Genomic DNA, 16,343 nt, shown 5'->3' on the forward strand with positions numbered 1-16,343 from the left:
AAATGACCTTTTCTATTTTTCTGAAGAACATAAAGATATGCACTTAAACCTTAAAAGTGTCGCTGTTAGTACAATCTTTCTCCGTAACTTGAAAATTATGTTTCCACTTCAAGCTCATCAAAGATTAACAAGCTGATCTGGGTTCTTGACACACAAGGTATTGTGTTGAGTCCTCATTAAAATTGCTCCCCCTCTGCTGGGCAGTCACAGTACTACTGCCCCTGCTCTTCCCTAATGAGAGCATTGCTGCTAATTTCTGCACTAAAACTAACCCCATCTCCAGTGTAAAAGTGTCTGGACATTCTCATTTTCACAACACAAGCAAATTTGCAGCTAATAATGCTGGACTGTAAGTAGTTAAACAATTTCACTGCTTTTTTAATAACTGCAGCACTCAGTTTAAATATTTCATTTTTAGTGCTTGTAATGCATTAACAGCATGTCTGATCCGGAGAATGTTCTTAAAAGAATAATTGCATCATTTCATTCTCATGAGTTTAGCAACTTTTCAACTCAAAGACCTGTGCAGACATTTGCTCAGCATGCACAGCACTCATTTTATGTCATCAAAGCCTATTAAATGATCAAGTAGTATGTTATAGGTGATCCTGTGTCAAATATGACGCACGAAAGAAGCAGTAGTCACTCATTCTGTCCCTACAGTACTATTCCCATGAACTAGCTGGAGATTGGGCTTGTTCTTGTTTTGCCTTTCGAATATGCTGTCAACTGCAGAGACGTATTAAAACTAATTCATATTCAACGGCTGGACCTCTTCCAAGGCCCAGCTCTTCCTTTTAACACTAAGCATTGTCAGTGGCCCAAGTCCACCTGTCAGCAATCCAAGCACTGTAGACACACTCTTCGGTATCTGAGCACTATACTTAATACACACTTTCACTCTTGCTGGCTTGGAGTCCAAGTCTCACACACACACAGACACACACAAAATGACATCAAGAAAAGGGGCCTGAGGTCATCAGGGTGTCGCTGACACCCCGGTTAACCCATTCTTGCTCTTACATGCTTAGTGAAGTGATGTATAGATCTTGAGTGGTTAAGGCAGAGCACTCTGTGTCTGCAGAATCCTGTCTGCTGCTCCAGAGATACCCGACTAGAATAAGACCTCCATTCAGTAGTTTGGAAGCTTCAGCTATTTATTAGCTCAGGCTGGGACACCTGCAGTAAAGGAAGAGACAAAATGTGTAAAGCATCTTTATGTGGCTGGTATCAAGTTCATGAAAAAAACTTATGGATGGAATTTAATCTGTCCAACTTCTCAATTTATGCAATTTCCACGGACAGGAGGATAAAGCATTTATATAACTTACTTTAATCATTCCTAGATTAGCTACCATTAAATTGCTTAATAATGAGTATCAACTTCCAAAATAACATGGTACAAATTCCAAGGTGGGACTCCAGTAAATTCTCTTAATAGGATGTAGAGAAGGCTGTAATTGCACAAGTAGAGCTGTTTAAGGGTATTTTTGTGTTGTATGCTAGCATTTGACTGCATTTGCTGAGCTTTACAAATCTACAATAACCTACCACAGTGATTGGCATAATGATTTGTATGTATTTTTCTAGTCATATTAGTGAAAGGGCTGCATGGATGGCATTACTGATCTTTCAGTGGGTCAAGTGGTTCACCAGTTTGCTACAGACTCAATGACTTATTAAGATGACCGTGAAATTTTGTTCATGAATAGAGCATGAATGTAGTTGACGTGGGTCTTCCCCAAGGGTGGATAACCCCTATATTGAAAATAAGTTTTTTACTTTGTAAACATATCCTTAGGGTATTTCAATATGTTGGAAGACACTTTACAGTGGTTGAGCAAGATCGTAGGTTTGCTTGTGAGCTCAATCTACACCCATTTTTTTGGAAAGCAGCAGTATAGACATACATATAATTATCATGAAAAAAGGCTCTGAAGATTCACTTTTAGTACATACAGATAAGTTGGGGGGAGAATTAAAATTTTCAGATTGGTAAAGGATAAATTCTTAGGACTTTGATGACTGTTGAACTTTTTCTGTAGCCCCACGACATCAGCATTTTTGTAAGTATTCATTGTTTCCAGAGAGTGTATTTTTCTGATTTTGGTGATAAACGGACATTTCCTAGCACCGCTAAGACACTGACATATTTTTTTGCATGTGTAATGTTTTTCTGTCCAGTCGATTGCTGTAAAATGTTGTACAAAGCTAGTGTATCCATGTGTATTTCCTCCAAAACATTGTTATGCTTTGTATAAATACACTGACAGTCACTAGACCCAGAGTCAAATTTATTCTGTGCATAAGCATACTTGTGTAGTCTGTTAAAATTCAGTGTCATTCGGTTTGGTTTTCATGGCCCCATCCATCCGTCCAGACACCTGGACAGGTCACCAGTCTATTACAGAGACAGACAAGCACACCCACATTCACACCTATGGACAGTTTAGAATTACCAGTTAACCTCAGCATGTTCGTGGACTGTGGGAGGAAGCTGGAGTACCCAGAGAAAGCTAATGCATTCACAGGGAGAACATGCAAACTCCATACAGAAAGATCCCAGGCTGCAAGATGACAGTGCTAACCACTAATCTGTAACTTTTCTAGCAGCTGCATCATGCCTTAAACTTTAGGCAAAGTTTAAAGCAGCTGATCCAACAGTCATGGAGATGTTTTTCTCAAACTTCGCTGCAGATGTTGAAGGCCTGAGAGAATAGTTTCTATTGACTTTGATTATCCTTTGACTTTTTGTTTTATCCCCATCAAGTTGTACTGATTGGGGGGGGGGGGGGTAGATATAATATGATAAACACTGCTGTTGTTATCACAAACTTCTGATTGAACACCAGCAAAGCAAAGATAATGCACACCCCCACCCTCAATACACAGATACTACATTTCTTAAACTACTTTGAATTTCTTGTTCTGAGGTCGAATAGTGGTTGAATTTGTTCCATGTTGAGCATCTGCCCCTATCATGCTCGGAGGGAGTCAAAGACCTTTCACCATAAAAGATTGTCAGATGTTGTCAATGTTTTAAAGAATGTCGACGATACCTCAAGACCAAAGCTAACAAAAATGAAAGCACATGATCTGTTTTCTGTTCTCCCAGCTATCACTCCACAACATAGCTCTTTTTTGGTTGTATTTACAAGGTACGAAGCTCGCCTGCCGAACCCTTTGAAGAGTGAGAATGGAGGAGACAAAGGAAGCAGTAGATCCACTGCTGTTAATGGGCAAATGGTTTACATTTAGGCGAGCGTCATGATATGGAGAACACATGTGCCCATTATCCTGCTGTGTCAGAGCACTGCTTTGTGAGGGAGATATGATCAAACACCACTTGAGACTGTGGTATAGGCCTACACTGATGAGCCGGCCCCTCCAACAGCTGCATGAAACTGATTATTGGTGCAGACTTCTATATAGTGATAGGCTATTTTCTACATATATGGGTAGTTTTTAGCAGGACATGATACATTCTCGGATTTAGTTGAAATAATCTATTTCGGGTGGTCCTGGAGTTTCACATTGTTTGTGAAGTGTGCAACTAATAATGGCTTATGAACCTTGGAACGGTAGAGATGTCCTTGAATTGACTAAATGAAAAATCTATCTGTGGCATATTGTAACCACTGAAAAAAAGGAATAAGATCTGATTGTTCACTTGCCAGAAGATTTTGGACTGGATGTTTCAGTGTCACATATCAAAGGCATGTAGCAGGTCTAGTATTACAGCAACTAACTGTTGCATTTTTGTACCATGCACTTCTGTTTTATCTGACTACTGATTCTACCTCCTTTCTTGATCAAAACCATTGTATGTCAGCAAAGTCCGTTATTCAACTGCGTATGGTACCGACTAAATATGGTGATATAAAGAAACAACATCACTGCCTGCCTCAACAATACTTTAACCATCTCAAAGCACCAGCCATAAGGCTGGTATTTTCAGTGCTGTAATGCTGTCAACATCCATCTACAGCTAGGGCATTATGTGGATTTATGAACATAGTCCACATAATGGTCTAGCTGTGAGGAGAAGTGAAAAAGGACAAAAACAAGTATTTGGATATGGCATTTAAGGGAAAACAATAAAATAGAGTCAGGTTCTGTAACTGCAGCGCGTGACAGCATTTAACCACATGTGCCTTATTTTAAACTTCTGAATTGTTTCTTTTTTTTTTTAAGCGAACACATCATAGTTAAGTGGCAGTAAAACCTAATCAGTTCAATTTCCTGCCCCATATGTATGGAGGGGCAAAAGTTCAAATCAAAGAACAGATTTTCGTCCCTCACACCACTTGTTGACCGAATAGTGTTGTAGTTACTAAGTTTGCTAATCACTGGGATGCAGGTCTAAAATGATGTGTGTGTCTATAGCAACTGTCAAAACATATTCTACTTGTGAAATGCTAACTCATCGTTAGTTTCAAGGTATTAGAGCTAATAGTGTTTTTTTTTTTTGGGTGTTAAGGGCAGTGTTTAATGGTCTCTGGTTTACGTGCTGTTGTCAGAGCACAGTACTCTGTTAGCAAATTATTTCTTTCCATCACTGTTTATACCACAAAACTAAACACATACAAGGCTGTGGTATAAACAAAACAACCCCAGCAGGAGTGGTATTATAAAGGGAAACAACACAGGGAGAGGGAGGCGTACTGTTAGGAATGAAAGGAAGTTTGTGTCCTTCTTTTTCCAAATGTCTGCTCAGTGTTCAGTGTTCTCCTTTCTTTCCTTTTTCTTTGATTTTTATTCCATCATGTTTGGCATTATCATTTCAGGTAGGCGACCAGAAAGCCACAGTGCTTGCTCTTTGTGCCATGATGGACCTTAATTTGATGGAAGAGACATGCCAACTGGCCATCCGGGACCTAGGTGGCCTTCAAATCCTCCTTAACTTGCTGGATACAAAAGAAGTCAGATGCAAAGTGAGTAGCTGTGCCAAAGCTGGACCTAGATGGCCTGCAGGCATGAACAGAGCTGGCCGTGTGTGCCAGCCCGTGTTTTAGTTACAAAAACACGAGTGCTGGATGGAAAGTGTGCCTTTAAAGACACAGGGTAGCAATTATTCTCCAGTACGCCTAATGACATGTGTGGGCGCTTTTTAACCTGGTTTTATTATGGTTTTTTGTCCTGTCTACTTCAGTGGAAATGTGGCTGAATGTTAAGCTACTACACATCCTTGTATGTGTCTAAGTACAGATGAAGACCATTGTTTGCTTAGACTCAACAGTTTTTTTTCATGCCACAAACCTATTTTTCCCTTATTCTTCATGTTTTCTATGTGTGTTTTTGCGATTAGATTGGATCTCTGAAAATCCTTCGAAAGATGAGCCACAGCATGCAAATCAGTCGGACCATTGTTGACATGAGAGGCCTGCAGAGACTGGTGAAAACACTGGAGTCGCCAAATAGGGACCTCCAGGCCTTATCTGCTGAGACCATTGCTAATGTGGCCAGATTCCACAGAGCAAGAAAAATCGTCAGGAATTTAGATGGTATCCAGAAACTGGTAGGTATAAAGATAGAATTATGTAAATTCAGTTTTAGGCTCAAGCTCCATAATACCGATGTGAAGTGCAGACAGAGAAAAAACTGCAGACCAGAACCTGAATTTTCTGTACTGGCATTAATGAAATGTATGTTATGTCCCAGAGTGGCAGATTTTCCATAACGCTGGCTGTTTATGTCTGTGTCAGCGAGTTTGCGATTTAGTACAAACTATTTGTATGAACCACAGACACCCTGGAAACTTGGAAGAACGGGGTGGGTTTTTTATTTCAATGCGATCCATATATTAGCATCACTATTTCCTTTTGTTCAAAGTGTTAAATATTTGCAAATTTTGCTGTTTTGACTGTTTTGAATCACAACAAATCAATTACAATTACACACTGTACAACAGATGTCAGATAGTGGTCCATCAGCTTTTGAAAACTGCAGAGTGGTTGCTGAGTAAAACAGATAGAATGTCTCCTACATCCTCTGACCTGCATTCATGTTTGTTGACAGAGGGACCTGTGATTAAAGCCTCCATGCCTTGTATATTTTCCTCAGGCCCAAATCGGATGTTCTCATGTGCAAGTCGCTCACTGAGGCAGATTAATTTCACGCTATGCAACGAGACCACCTTTGAACTGTGCAGTGTGTAATAGCTTTGCCTGCTCTGTCTCACTGGCCAGGAACTATGGATTAGAACACTAAATGATGGCCATAAACCGTCACACTGGGCCTTTCAGGCCTAACATCAACATCTATCCTGACAGTTTTCCACTTCTAACATCTCTGGCGTTTTCATCGTCACAGACCCAGTGGTAATAGAAATTTAATTGCACCCTTAATCACAGCCAACAACTTGCAATTCCCATCTGGAACCATCCATTATCACCACAGTCTTGCAAGGAAACTTTCAAGAATCCCTAAATTTATGTCAGGTTCAGAGAGTTTGTGTAAATTTGTGTATGGAAGTTTTCTGCCTAAATACATTTGGTCTGCCTGCTTGTCTGCACAGATTTTTAGGTTTGTGTTTATCCCCATGCCTTGTCTTACTGATCAGGTAAAGCTACTGGACTGCGGGACTCCTAATTTAGCCCAAGTAAGTGCAAACCAGGAGAAGGATGTCGAGGTGGCTCGCTGTGGAGTCTTAGCGCTGTGGAGCTGCAGCAAGAGTAGGAAGAACAAGGAGGCCATTCGTAAGGCTGGAGGTATTCCTCTGCTGGGACGCCTGCTCAAATCTCCACATGTGAACATGCTTATCCCTGTGGTGGGCACCCTGCAGGAATGTTCCTCAGAGGTGAGGGCAGCCACATAAATTTTACAGAGCAAGTTGTCAAGCCACGGTCTGTTCAACATGACCTGCAAGTCTGATTCTGCAAGACAGTTCTGAAATACAACTATCAAAATAACATTATAAAATTGTATTTTTGTTTGATTAAAAAATAAGAGCTAGTGATTTTTTATTTATTTTTTGCTGTCAAGTAATCTAATTAAAGATCAAAATCAAAATGAACTGATCATGCTAACAGGTAGCCTATATGTATACAAAGCTTGATATTCCACAGAACTGCATTGATGTAGTAGTATTAGTGCTAGGTATCACGTTCCTCATTACCATGAATAAATGCAGCACCATAACAATAGCCCACATATGATGTCCTGCTATGAATATTCACTACAGTGCCAAGTATATATTAATACACAATATAATAAAGTCTACAAAAACTAGCGTAGTTTTAAGTAATTATGTAGCCTTTTAAAAAATGCACAACCATATATATATGTGTGTGTGTGTGTGTGTGTGTGTGTGTGTGTGTGTGTGTGTGTGTGTGTGTGTTCTTGACTTCTTGACTACTTTATAAAGCTTTATAAAGTATATAATAAGTAATAATACTTTATAAAGTATTATTATTATTATTTTATTCCATAACATTTTAAAGATCCAATGCAGGCATATTTTGAGACATAAAAACACTCTACTTTGAGTTTGAATATCACAAGAAGCAAAATTAACTTGCTAAAATTTTGTAAAATACATACACTAACATACATTAACTCCTCTACTACAAATATGCAAATACTTCATTTTAACTGATAACGGTTTAAAGTTCTCACATTTCACACAGTTAAGTTGCATTTTGGACCAAGATTGGCTTTTGATATCATCAGCATGGTTGTAGGAACTCAGATTTCAAAGAAAGATAAGAGAAGCTTTCCCTCTTTAGGAGACACATTTAGAAATAGCCTTCCACCGTCAAATGCTGTACATCCAGCAGTCTGCATGTTGCATCATCCAACTGATGTAACAATTTAAAACACATGTTTTTGTGTGGAGAGGACTTGACTGCCAGTGGATGATATTAAAGAGAATGAAAGTTGAAAAATATTTGCAGCAATATTAAATGAAAGGCATGCATAAGGAGACATTGATATTTACCATATAAGCAAAATGAGAAAAATATTTGATTTTTTTTTAGAATTTCATAAGTACTGTAATTAAAAATGCATTCATGGTGATGTTATCTGTTTTTGCTTATCTCACTACAGGAAAGCTACAGGATTACCATTCAGACTGAAGGCATGGTTAAGGATTTGGTAAAAAACCTAAGAAGTGATGATGATGAGCTACAAATGCATTGTGCCAGTGCAATCTTTAAGGTACCTAATTTCCCTTGGGTCTATGCATACTAAACAACACTTCATAAAAATGAAACAAAAGCACATAACAAGGGATATGAACTAAAACAAAACCGAGGCATCTCTTAAGCGTTTCCTAATTAGGCCCAGACTGTAATGTAATTAATGTAGGTCTTCATTGTTTCGTTTGCTTTGCAGTGTGCAGAGGAAAAGGAAACTCGTGATCTGGTACGCAAATACAAAGGTCTGCAGCAACTGGTTTCCTTGCTGGACAAAGCGCACAACAAGCAGCTTCTGGCTGCTGCCACCGGCGCTATTTGGAAGTGTTCCATCAGCACGGACAATGTGGCTGAGTATGCACAGACCCAGAAACCCTCACTTTATTACTACTCATTAGCACACATGGGCTCATATGATATAACACAACATACAAGAGATATAGAACATACTGTAGCCATGTCTTTTAGGCTGTATGGCGGCATGTTTGCAATTAGCTCCAACATTTTAGTATGACTTTGATAAATCGCTCACTGCTCTTAGGAACAGCAATCTTCTTCTTCTGCAATTAGGCGTTTTATTCGCATGTGCCCATAACTTTTGGAACACATGCTATGCAAACCTGATGTGGTTCACACAGTATCTGAATACATTAATAGCAGCAATGGATACAGAACTCTGCAGACTTGCGTGCATGCCCTCATCACATATGTTACTTTTAAAAGGGACTTTCACTCATTCATGACTAGTTGTGTCATTTTTTCCACTCACATGCTGTTGTCATATCTCCCTTTTCTTTACCACTGTGTCTGGTTGAAGTGATTATTTGTATTAAATGTAAAGTTTTCGTACGGAGCCTATGAGCTCTGATCTTTTATGTGACTGTTTGCCTTTAGATTTCAGTCTTTTCCACTGTTAACAAAGGATCAAGTAAATGTGCTGATTTTATAGACCTCAGTGATGTGTTAGTCAAGGCTTGTTAGTACTGAACCAAACGTGGGCATACTGAAAGTATCAGCTTTGTGATTTTCTAATGTCAGAAGACGTAGGCTGACGGGGCCTTTAATCATTTGTCATGTACGGCAGGGATTTATTTAAGTGTCACTTCGTCTGGTTCCTTTGCTAGTGACATTTCTGGAATGGTTTTAGACTTGTACTTGTAGTGTCAGATGATTTGAAGCCAGTAATTTTCCCTCTAAAATAAATAATGCCCAGAGACCGTGCCCTGGCAGCCCAAAACATTTCCACGAGTGCTCCCTTGAAAGAATGATTTAGCTGTATTTGTTTTCTTATTCAGTATAAGGCTGGGAATGTAATATATAACCCACATGCAGTGATTTAATACCTCAGTAACAAATTAATCAATTCAAAACCTATTCTTTTCAGTGTAGCCAAGAAACTGATAAGACATAGTCTTTTAATAATTGCTTTGATGAAAAATATGAGGTTTAAGGCTTTTTGCAGAAGTGAGATTATGTAAAAATGCTTTTCTTCTTTGTCAGAAATGATGTGTAGTTCAAATTGCAGTGGAATTCTAAAAATAACAAGAAAAAAGGCTCAGTAGCACTCACATGGATCTTTCTTCACTTCATATATCATAACTGACGGATTGATATCCTACATTTAAAGTCTATGTTAAGTCCTCCCAACTGGAACTGAGTGTCTGCTGCCGCATCGAGTTAAGCGAGAAGTCCTTTACAAAAGCAGAAGGATGACAATAACATTCTTTTAAAGCAAGATGGACAGATCAGTATCTCTTTAATGCAAGTCATGAAAGAAAATCGTTTGGGGGATTATTATTTAACGATTGTAGCATGGTTCTCATTCTATAGGCACCAGTTCTGCTTTCGTGGTACAAAATCAAGCATTTTCATGGACATTTTAATCATTATTAGGCAAAAAAAAATATTTTAAAAAAACAACAAAATTGAGGCAGTTTTGAAACGCTTCTGACTTCAGCTTGGCGTGATGATGAAACAGCTTAACTGCACTGGCCATGAGTAATGTGGCAACCTAATACACTTGCTGCCGGTACAGGCTCTCTGCCATACCTAATGGCTTGTCATACTGTTGCTATGTAAAAAAAAAGTTATAGTACTACTGTTAATAACAATAATAGAAATAATTGTAATGATGCCATTAATCACATGTAAACCACATACAGTGACACTTCTGTTACAAACACTGAAAAACACTTTGGTTGCTCTCACTCTAAATTTAACATGTCACAATGGACCATAGTATGAACAGAGTTCTTATTTCATGGATTCTTTCCTGTGTGTGATGCATTATATTTAGTTGGGTTTTTTTTGGGTGATGTGCACAGTTGGGTGTGAATGAAGGTGAAATTGGCCACCTCTTCAGGAGGAAGCCAGCATGATGCACACCAAATGTTTTTAATGCCCACTTGAATGTGTAAGTGGATCTGTTTTTTCATACTCTCTCAGGCTTATTTGAATCACTTAAAATGTCTAGGTCAGGCAAAACCTTGGAATGAAGTGACTGAGCCATTACTGTCAAACAGTAAAGGCTGCTAATGGTAACAGGGTTTTAGGGGCATGTGCTCATTTCAGAATCAATCATGGGCTGAGTGTTGCACTGAAATGAAAATCATTTTGGAATATATTTTGCTACGACAATAATGGGAGGCAGAGTGTGGATTTTTTTTTTGCTCTTTTCTTTCGTTAAGTTCATGGTCAAATGACGCAGGCCTTGTGGCCCATTGCAAAAAACATGATTTTTTGTTTTATGTGACTGATGATTTGCACAGTCTGGACAGTATAGAGGTCGGGGGGACCTCCACTCAAGACAAGTAGCAGCATGTGTTAGCTATTTTCCTGATTAATGATGCATTAAAATGAGAGATGACTGATTCCCCCAAAATATAATTACATTTATAGAATAAGTGTGTTTGTTCAATGACCACATTGTCACAAGCTTGTGTATTTTGTCAGACTACTACTACACCTGGACTAAAGTTGTATGTGTGAGGAAAAACTTTAGTAGAAAGCCTAAAAACACTGAAACACTATTTTGTGCAGATTTATGAATTCATCCACATGTGGCTCCTTGAGCCTGTATACTGAGGTGTTACGGACACACAAAAATGCTGTAAAAAGCCTTAACAAAAGAGTGAGGGAATAACTTCGCAATGGAAAGTCATGACTGCCAAGTCCCGGACTGTATTTGCCAGAGCAGTAATGCTTGGGGTCAAGATTGTGGGGTTCGCGTCCAATTACTGACTACCCCTCTATCTTACCTCTGTTCCAGCCCTATGATGAGCAGACCATAATTGCCCCCTCTAAATGATACTTCTCAGTACCTCACAAAAGTTCTCTGTCACCCAAGTTATTCAGTGCTGTGCTATTTCCTTTCAAACAGAATGCATCGATCTGTATGTTAAATCTCAGTCTGAACAAGTGACTGTCTTTCTCTTTTAATGGTGATTGCTAGGTATGTCAGTGTCCTTGAAATGTCTTACTTTTACTTGCCTGGCTTTGACTTTAGCCTGGCTAAAAGCTCTAGTTAGTACAAAAGGCTGCATTCTACACTTAGCTCAACATGTAACTAAGAAAAGTAAAAGGCACACAATCAATCATAAAAATCTGCTGCACAGAAGCTTCACTGTGGTTCCTGTGTCTTCATATGGGCTTTAATAGGCTTCCAGTGGTGTGGAGCCCAGTGTTTGCAGTAGAAGCCGCTTCAGGCAGCTTTGTGTAATGTTAGTCTTGCCATCACGTAATTACTTCAGCTGGGATTGGCTTAACAAAAATAGACATGACTTACTGTTCATTTATCAAAAGTTATATCTGTGATTACAAGATAATTCTACCGTAGTCCACTGCAGATGACACTTCAGTTATGGCATAGAAAAACCATTGTTTTTCGTTATGGTGAATTTCACTGAAGTTAACTTTGGCAGCTCCTCTGTTCATTAGCAGTGTTTTCACTTGCAAGAATAGGCTGTCTGTCAGTGGACCCTGACCAAAACCAAATGACCTTGGCCATCTACAATAGCTTACGGGCCATGATGCCAGCAACCGTAACTGTGAATAAAAACAGTCGTAGAACTTAACTGTACATCAGAGGTTTGTTGAGGTTTTTTGCAACCACATTATATCCCTTTTAAATGTTTACTATAGTTTACCACTCTATAGCACTGGCAAACAAGGCAAAATCACAGCAAAAGAGGGAGGAAGAGTTTCCAAGCCGCAGCAAAGCTTTGGTTATGCAAAATACGTATGAGGGACAACTGTGAAGAGCCGTGGGAAACCTGCCTATACTGCTGGGTTACAGTAAGAGATCTGTGCCTCTGTGGCTGTGAGTAAAGTACCCAGTCACTGAGATGACTAATAGCGTTTTTATTAGGTACACAACGAAGGTAGTGTATGCATAGGTAAGGGATAGAGTACAGCCTGGTTAGATTGCTCAGTCCATCACAAGACCAATGTAGAAAGACGGACAAACATGTACACTCACTGTCACACCTATGGCCATTTTAGTATGATCAATTAATCTACATGCATGTCTTATGGGAGGCAGTCGGAGAAAATCTGGATGACAAACATTATACAGTAATTGTTTAACATCAGTGTATTAGGATTGTCATTGTGAGGATTTTAGCATGCTAATGTTGGCGTTGAGCTGAAAGAACCATTCGAAGCACAACCTCTCAGAACCACATGCGTATTTCTAGACCGACTCTTATTCCTGTTTCATTGTGTTCAGTATGTGTTCATTGACTATCTGATGTAATAAAAACCAACAATACAATGTGAAGCAATTAGATCATGTAATATAATGTACTGTAATGCAACCACGTCTTTCTTTTCTCTACTCAAAGATTTCAGAAGCACAACGCTCTGCAGACCTTGGTTGGTCTGTTAACTGATCAGCCTGAAGAAGTGCTGGTCAATGTAGCCGGGGCTTTGGGAGAATTTGCCCAGGTACCTGCTATCAAGCCCACCATTGGCAAGTGTGGAGGCATCAAGCCACTAGTTAACCTACTCATTGGAACAAACCAGGTATGCAAAACTTTTTGCAGCTGCATTAACGGTTATCTCATCTATAAAATGTGTTCCTACAGATGGGTGACAAATTAAAGAATGAACCTGAACTTTGGACACCTACAGTGAGGATAACTGGTGCCTCTCTTATACTGTTGGGGGCTTTTTGCTGGCATGGTTTGGTTCCACGTATATGCTTAAGCCTTGATTGTACTCCCTTGTGGGTGCACACATGTACAGCTACAGACAACACAGACCCGCAGTTGCTTTACATATATAACTTTCTAATCCACTGGGGGACATGTACTGATATATGTGCAGAAGATTGGCATCTATGTGTCCTGAGCATGCATACTACTGCTGAACATGAACATTGCTGCCCTTGTAGTGGCCATGCAGACACACATTTTGGACTGCAGGAAGATGTTGCCAGAGGCATCTGCACAGATTCTTGATGATTTTGGGAAATGTTTACATCATGCAGACCCTGAAATTAGAGGGAACGCTCACTGCAAAGCTGTACAAAATCGCTGTTAATGATCACGTTTATCCAAATGAAACGTCTTTAAATGACAGTGCCCCATCCAAAAGGACAGGGGTAAGTGAATGGTCTGATGTATAATAACATATGTGATTCATATGCTGTGGGCTTCACAGTCACGGGATCTCAACCCAGTTTAACACCGATAGGAGATTTTATGAGCCTTGATTATACTCCTTTGTGGATGCAAACACAGACAGTTGCAGCCACCATGGATGCACAGTTGTTTTTGTTATATTACTCTCTAGTACATTTTGGGTCCCCTGGGAGGAATCTGTTCTGTAAATGCAACCACATCCATCAATCCATCAAGACTGGCACCTATGGGAGATTTTGGACCAATGTGTTAGATAGCTATCTTCAACACCATAGTAAAGACATCAATGAAATCAAAGAATATCTTTTGGAAGACTGATGTTCCATCCCGATAGTAGAGTACCAGAGACATGGAGAATAGATTCCAAAGTGCACTGATTCTGCTATGACACTTGATGATTTTTTTTTAAATTTCTCGCCTGTCTGTATAATGATTTATGCATGTGTTTTGTATCATTTAACCAGGCGCTGCTTGTAAATGTAACTAAGGCATTGGGTGCCTGTGCCACAGATAAGGATAACATGGCGTAAGTATCTTCCCATTCATCCAACCAGCTAATGTGGCCTTTGACATTTATATGTGTGGTGTCTTTTAAAATGTTATTAGTGGAATATTGACTCTCGTCACTGAATCAACTCCAAATTCATATTCTTGGCCGAGTATTGATGTAATATGTTTATACGACGGAAAGCCACCGATTCCAGGATCAAAACACAGTATTATTAACCTGTCATGGGCTGATGCTTCAAGAAATCTGCTGTTCCCTTAATTTGTAATTATGCAGGCAGGTTTCTCTTTCATCCCCAACTTAATGACAGATTTTTAAAGCTTTGTTTATTGTACCTGCTGTGTTAAATATGGTTGTGGTTTAATTCCCAGTGTTTTACTATAGCTTTGCGGTCACTGTTAGGAGTTGAGCTGGTCAGACGAACATACCTAAAGCCCTGCCCTGTCCAAGACTACATGGCTGGGAAAACACAGTGAACCAAAGTCCAGAGCCTACTTTATTCTGTGTTCTTTTAACCTCACCCTCAATACTGCACAACATTGTGGAGCTTCCATCTGTGCCTCATTGCTTTTACGAGGCTGTTATGGACTACAAGACCCTTCTTAATTAGCACTGGACACAAATACAGCTTAATGTCTGAGTTCTCATTGTTAGTTGGCTGTTAATACTATTGTATGAGCCTATTACATTTGTTTGGAGGCCAAAACCAAGGGGCTCAATAAAAAATCTAACATGTCAAAATAAAGCCAGTAACTGTGGTGAACTTCACACAAAGGGAAAAATGTATTACACTGGTTCATCATGTTCTCCATGTTTTCTCACGGTATGCATATTTAGCCCAGACCTTGTAATCTTTCAGCCTTCACACTTAGCTGTAAACACAAAGCTCTTATTTCAGTGGCGGTTTTTTGTATGTTTTGTGGCAATAGCTTATTTGGAGACACGAATGTGTACAAAAGTTTGCTGAGCAATTAACATAACTCACATTTGAGTGTTTCCTGCTTCAACCAAACACAGTCGGAGCTGTTTTCCAGATTACCAGTGATAGACGATGTTTGGCTGGCTAGCAAGTATTATGATGATATACGTCTGATACCACACAGTTAGCTACAACATTCCTGTCAGTTAACATGACTTCATTTCACCAAAAGAAACTTTTTCTCCAACACCACCTTCTGTTGATCAGCACAATCATTCTCTCATCATCATTCGAATTCAGGTCGTCCATAACTACTGAAAGGCCAAAACAAACACTGATCACTTTCAAGTTTTCCATGAAATACTCACATGTTTGTTTTCCTTCTCAACCAGTAGGCAGTGTGTGGTTAATGACGTAGCACTTCCTCCAATGAATCCTATGTAACTACAAGAGTGAACACACGTTGTTTAATGCCTCCAAGGTTTGTGGTCTCCTCCTCTAATCCATCACTGTCAGCTGCAACTTCATTGCTAATCTGTTTCATACCTGCTTCATGGGCAGACGGAGCTGTTTTGGCGGATGATATGACGCTTCACTTTTGTTTTTGGTCCGGATTTAAGAGGCCCTGCAGACTGGAATCTGATGTTATGATCCCTCTAGACTGATTTATGTGCAAACGGAAGACAGATGGCGCAGGGGACGTCCCTGATGAGTGTTCGCTCGTTGCCAGTCATGGAGATACTGTGATTAGGGAGTGTTTAAGTAATTATGACAGCATTCAATGTCGGCCTTGTTGGTGGAAGCACACATGGGGAACACGTTACATGTTATTTATACCAGACAACGGGTGCACTGTGGCTTAATTCTTTGAGTTCTCAGACCTTGACTGCAGTTTTGAAAACAGTCATGTGTACGACATGAAATACAGCTCATGCTTAAGTAAACTTCACTCAGACTCTATGAAATATAGAGTGACCTGTCTCTGGCTCTGTTTGATTTGGAAAGAGGTCCTCTTTTTGGCTTTGGTTTAAAAACAAGCCACCAACATAAAGTGTAAATTTGTCTCAGTTTCTATTTATATATCCATGTATGAGGCACTATACACAGATGTATATGAGTTAACCTCTGGCCCTAGC

The 16,343-nt window shown here is 39.5% G+C and overlaps 1 protein-coding gene across 2 annotated transcripts in view; it reads left to right on the forward strand.

Annotated features, from left to right (window-relative positions):
- odad2 (outer dynein arm docking complex subunit 2) overlaps positions 1–16,343 on the forward strand; it is a 45,990-nt gene that overhangs the window by 19,588 nt on the left and 10,059 nt on the right. For both annotated transcript variants that reach the window (XM_051940397.1, XM_051940398.1), the window contains exons 8-14: positions 4,788–4,934; positions 5,309–5,518; positions 6,563–6,799; positions 8,050–8,160; positions 8,338–8,492; positions 12,980–13,160; positions 14,245–14,306. In XM_051940397.1, coding sequence (XP_051796357.1) covers positions 4,788–4,934; positions 5,309–5,518; positions 6,563–6,799; positions 8,050–8,160; positions 8,338–8,492; positions 12,980–13,160; positions 14,245–14,306 — 1,103 coding nt within the window. The remainder of the gene's footprint in view (positions 1–4,787; positions 4,935–5,308; positions 5,519–6,562; positions 6,800–8,049; positions 8,161–8,337; positions 8,493–12,979; positions 13,161–14,244; positions 14,307–16,343) is intronic.

The sequence above is a fragment of the Acanthochromis polyacanthus genome, chromosome 20 (genome assembly GCF_021347895.1).
Source record: "Acanthochromis polyacanthus isolate Apoly-LR-REF ecotype Palm Island chromosome 20, KAUST_Apoly_ChrSc, whole genome shotgun sequence".
NCBI lineage: Eukaryota > Metazoa > Chordata > Actinopteri > Pomacentridae > Acanthochromis > Acanthochromis polyacanthus.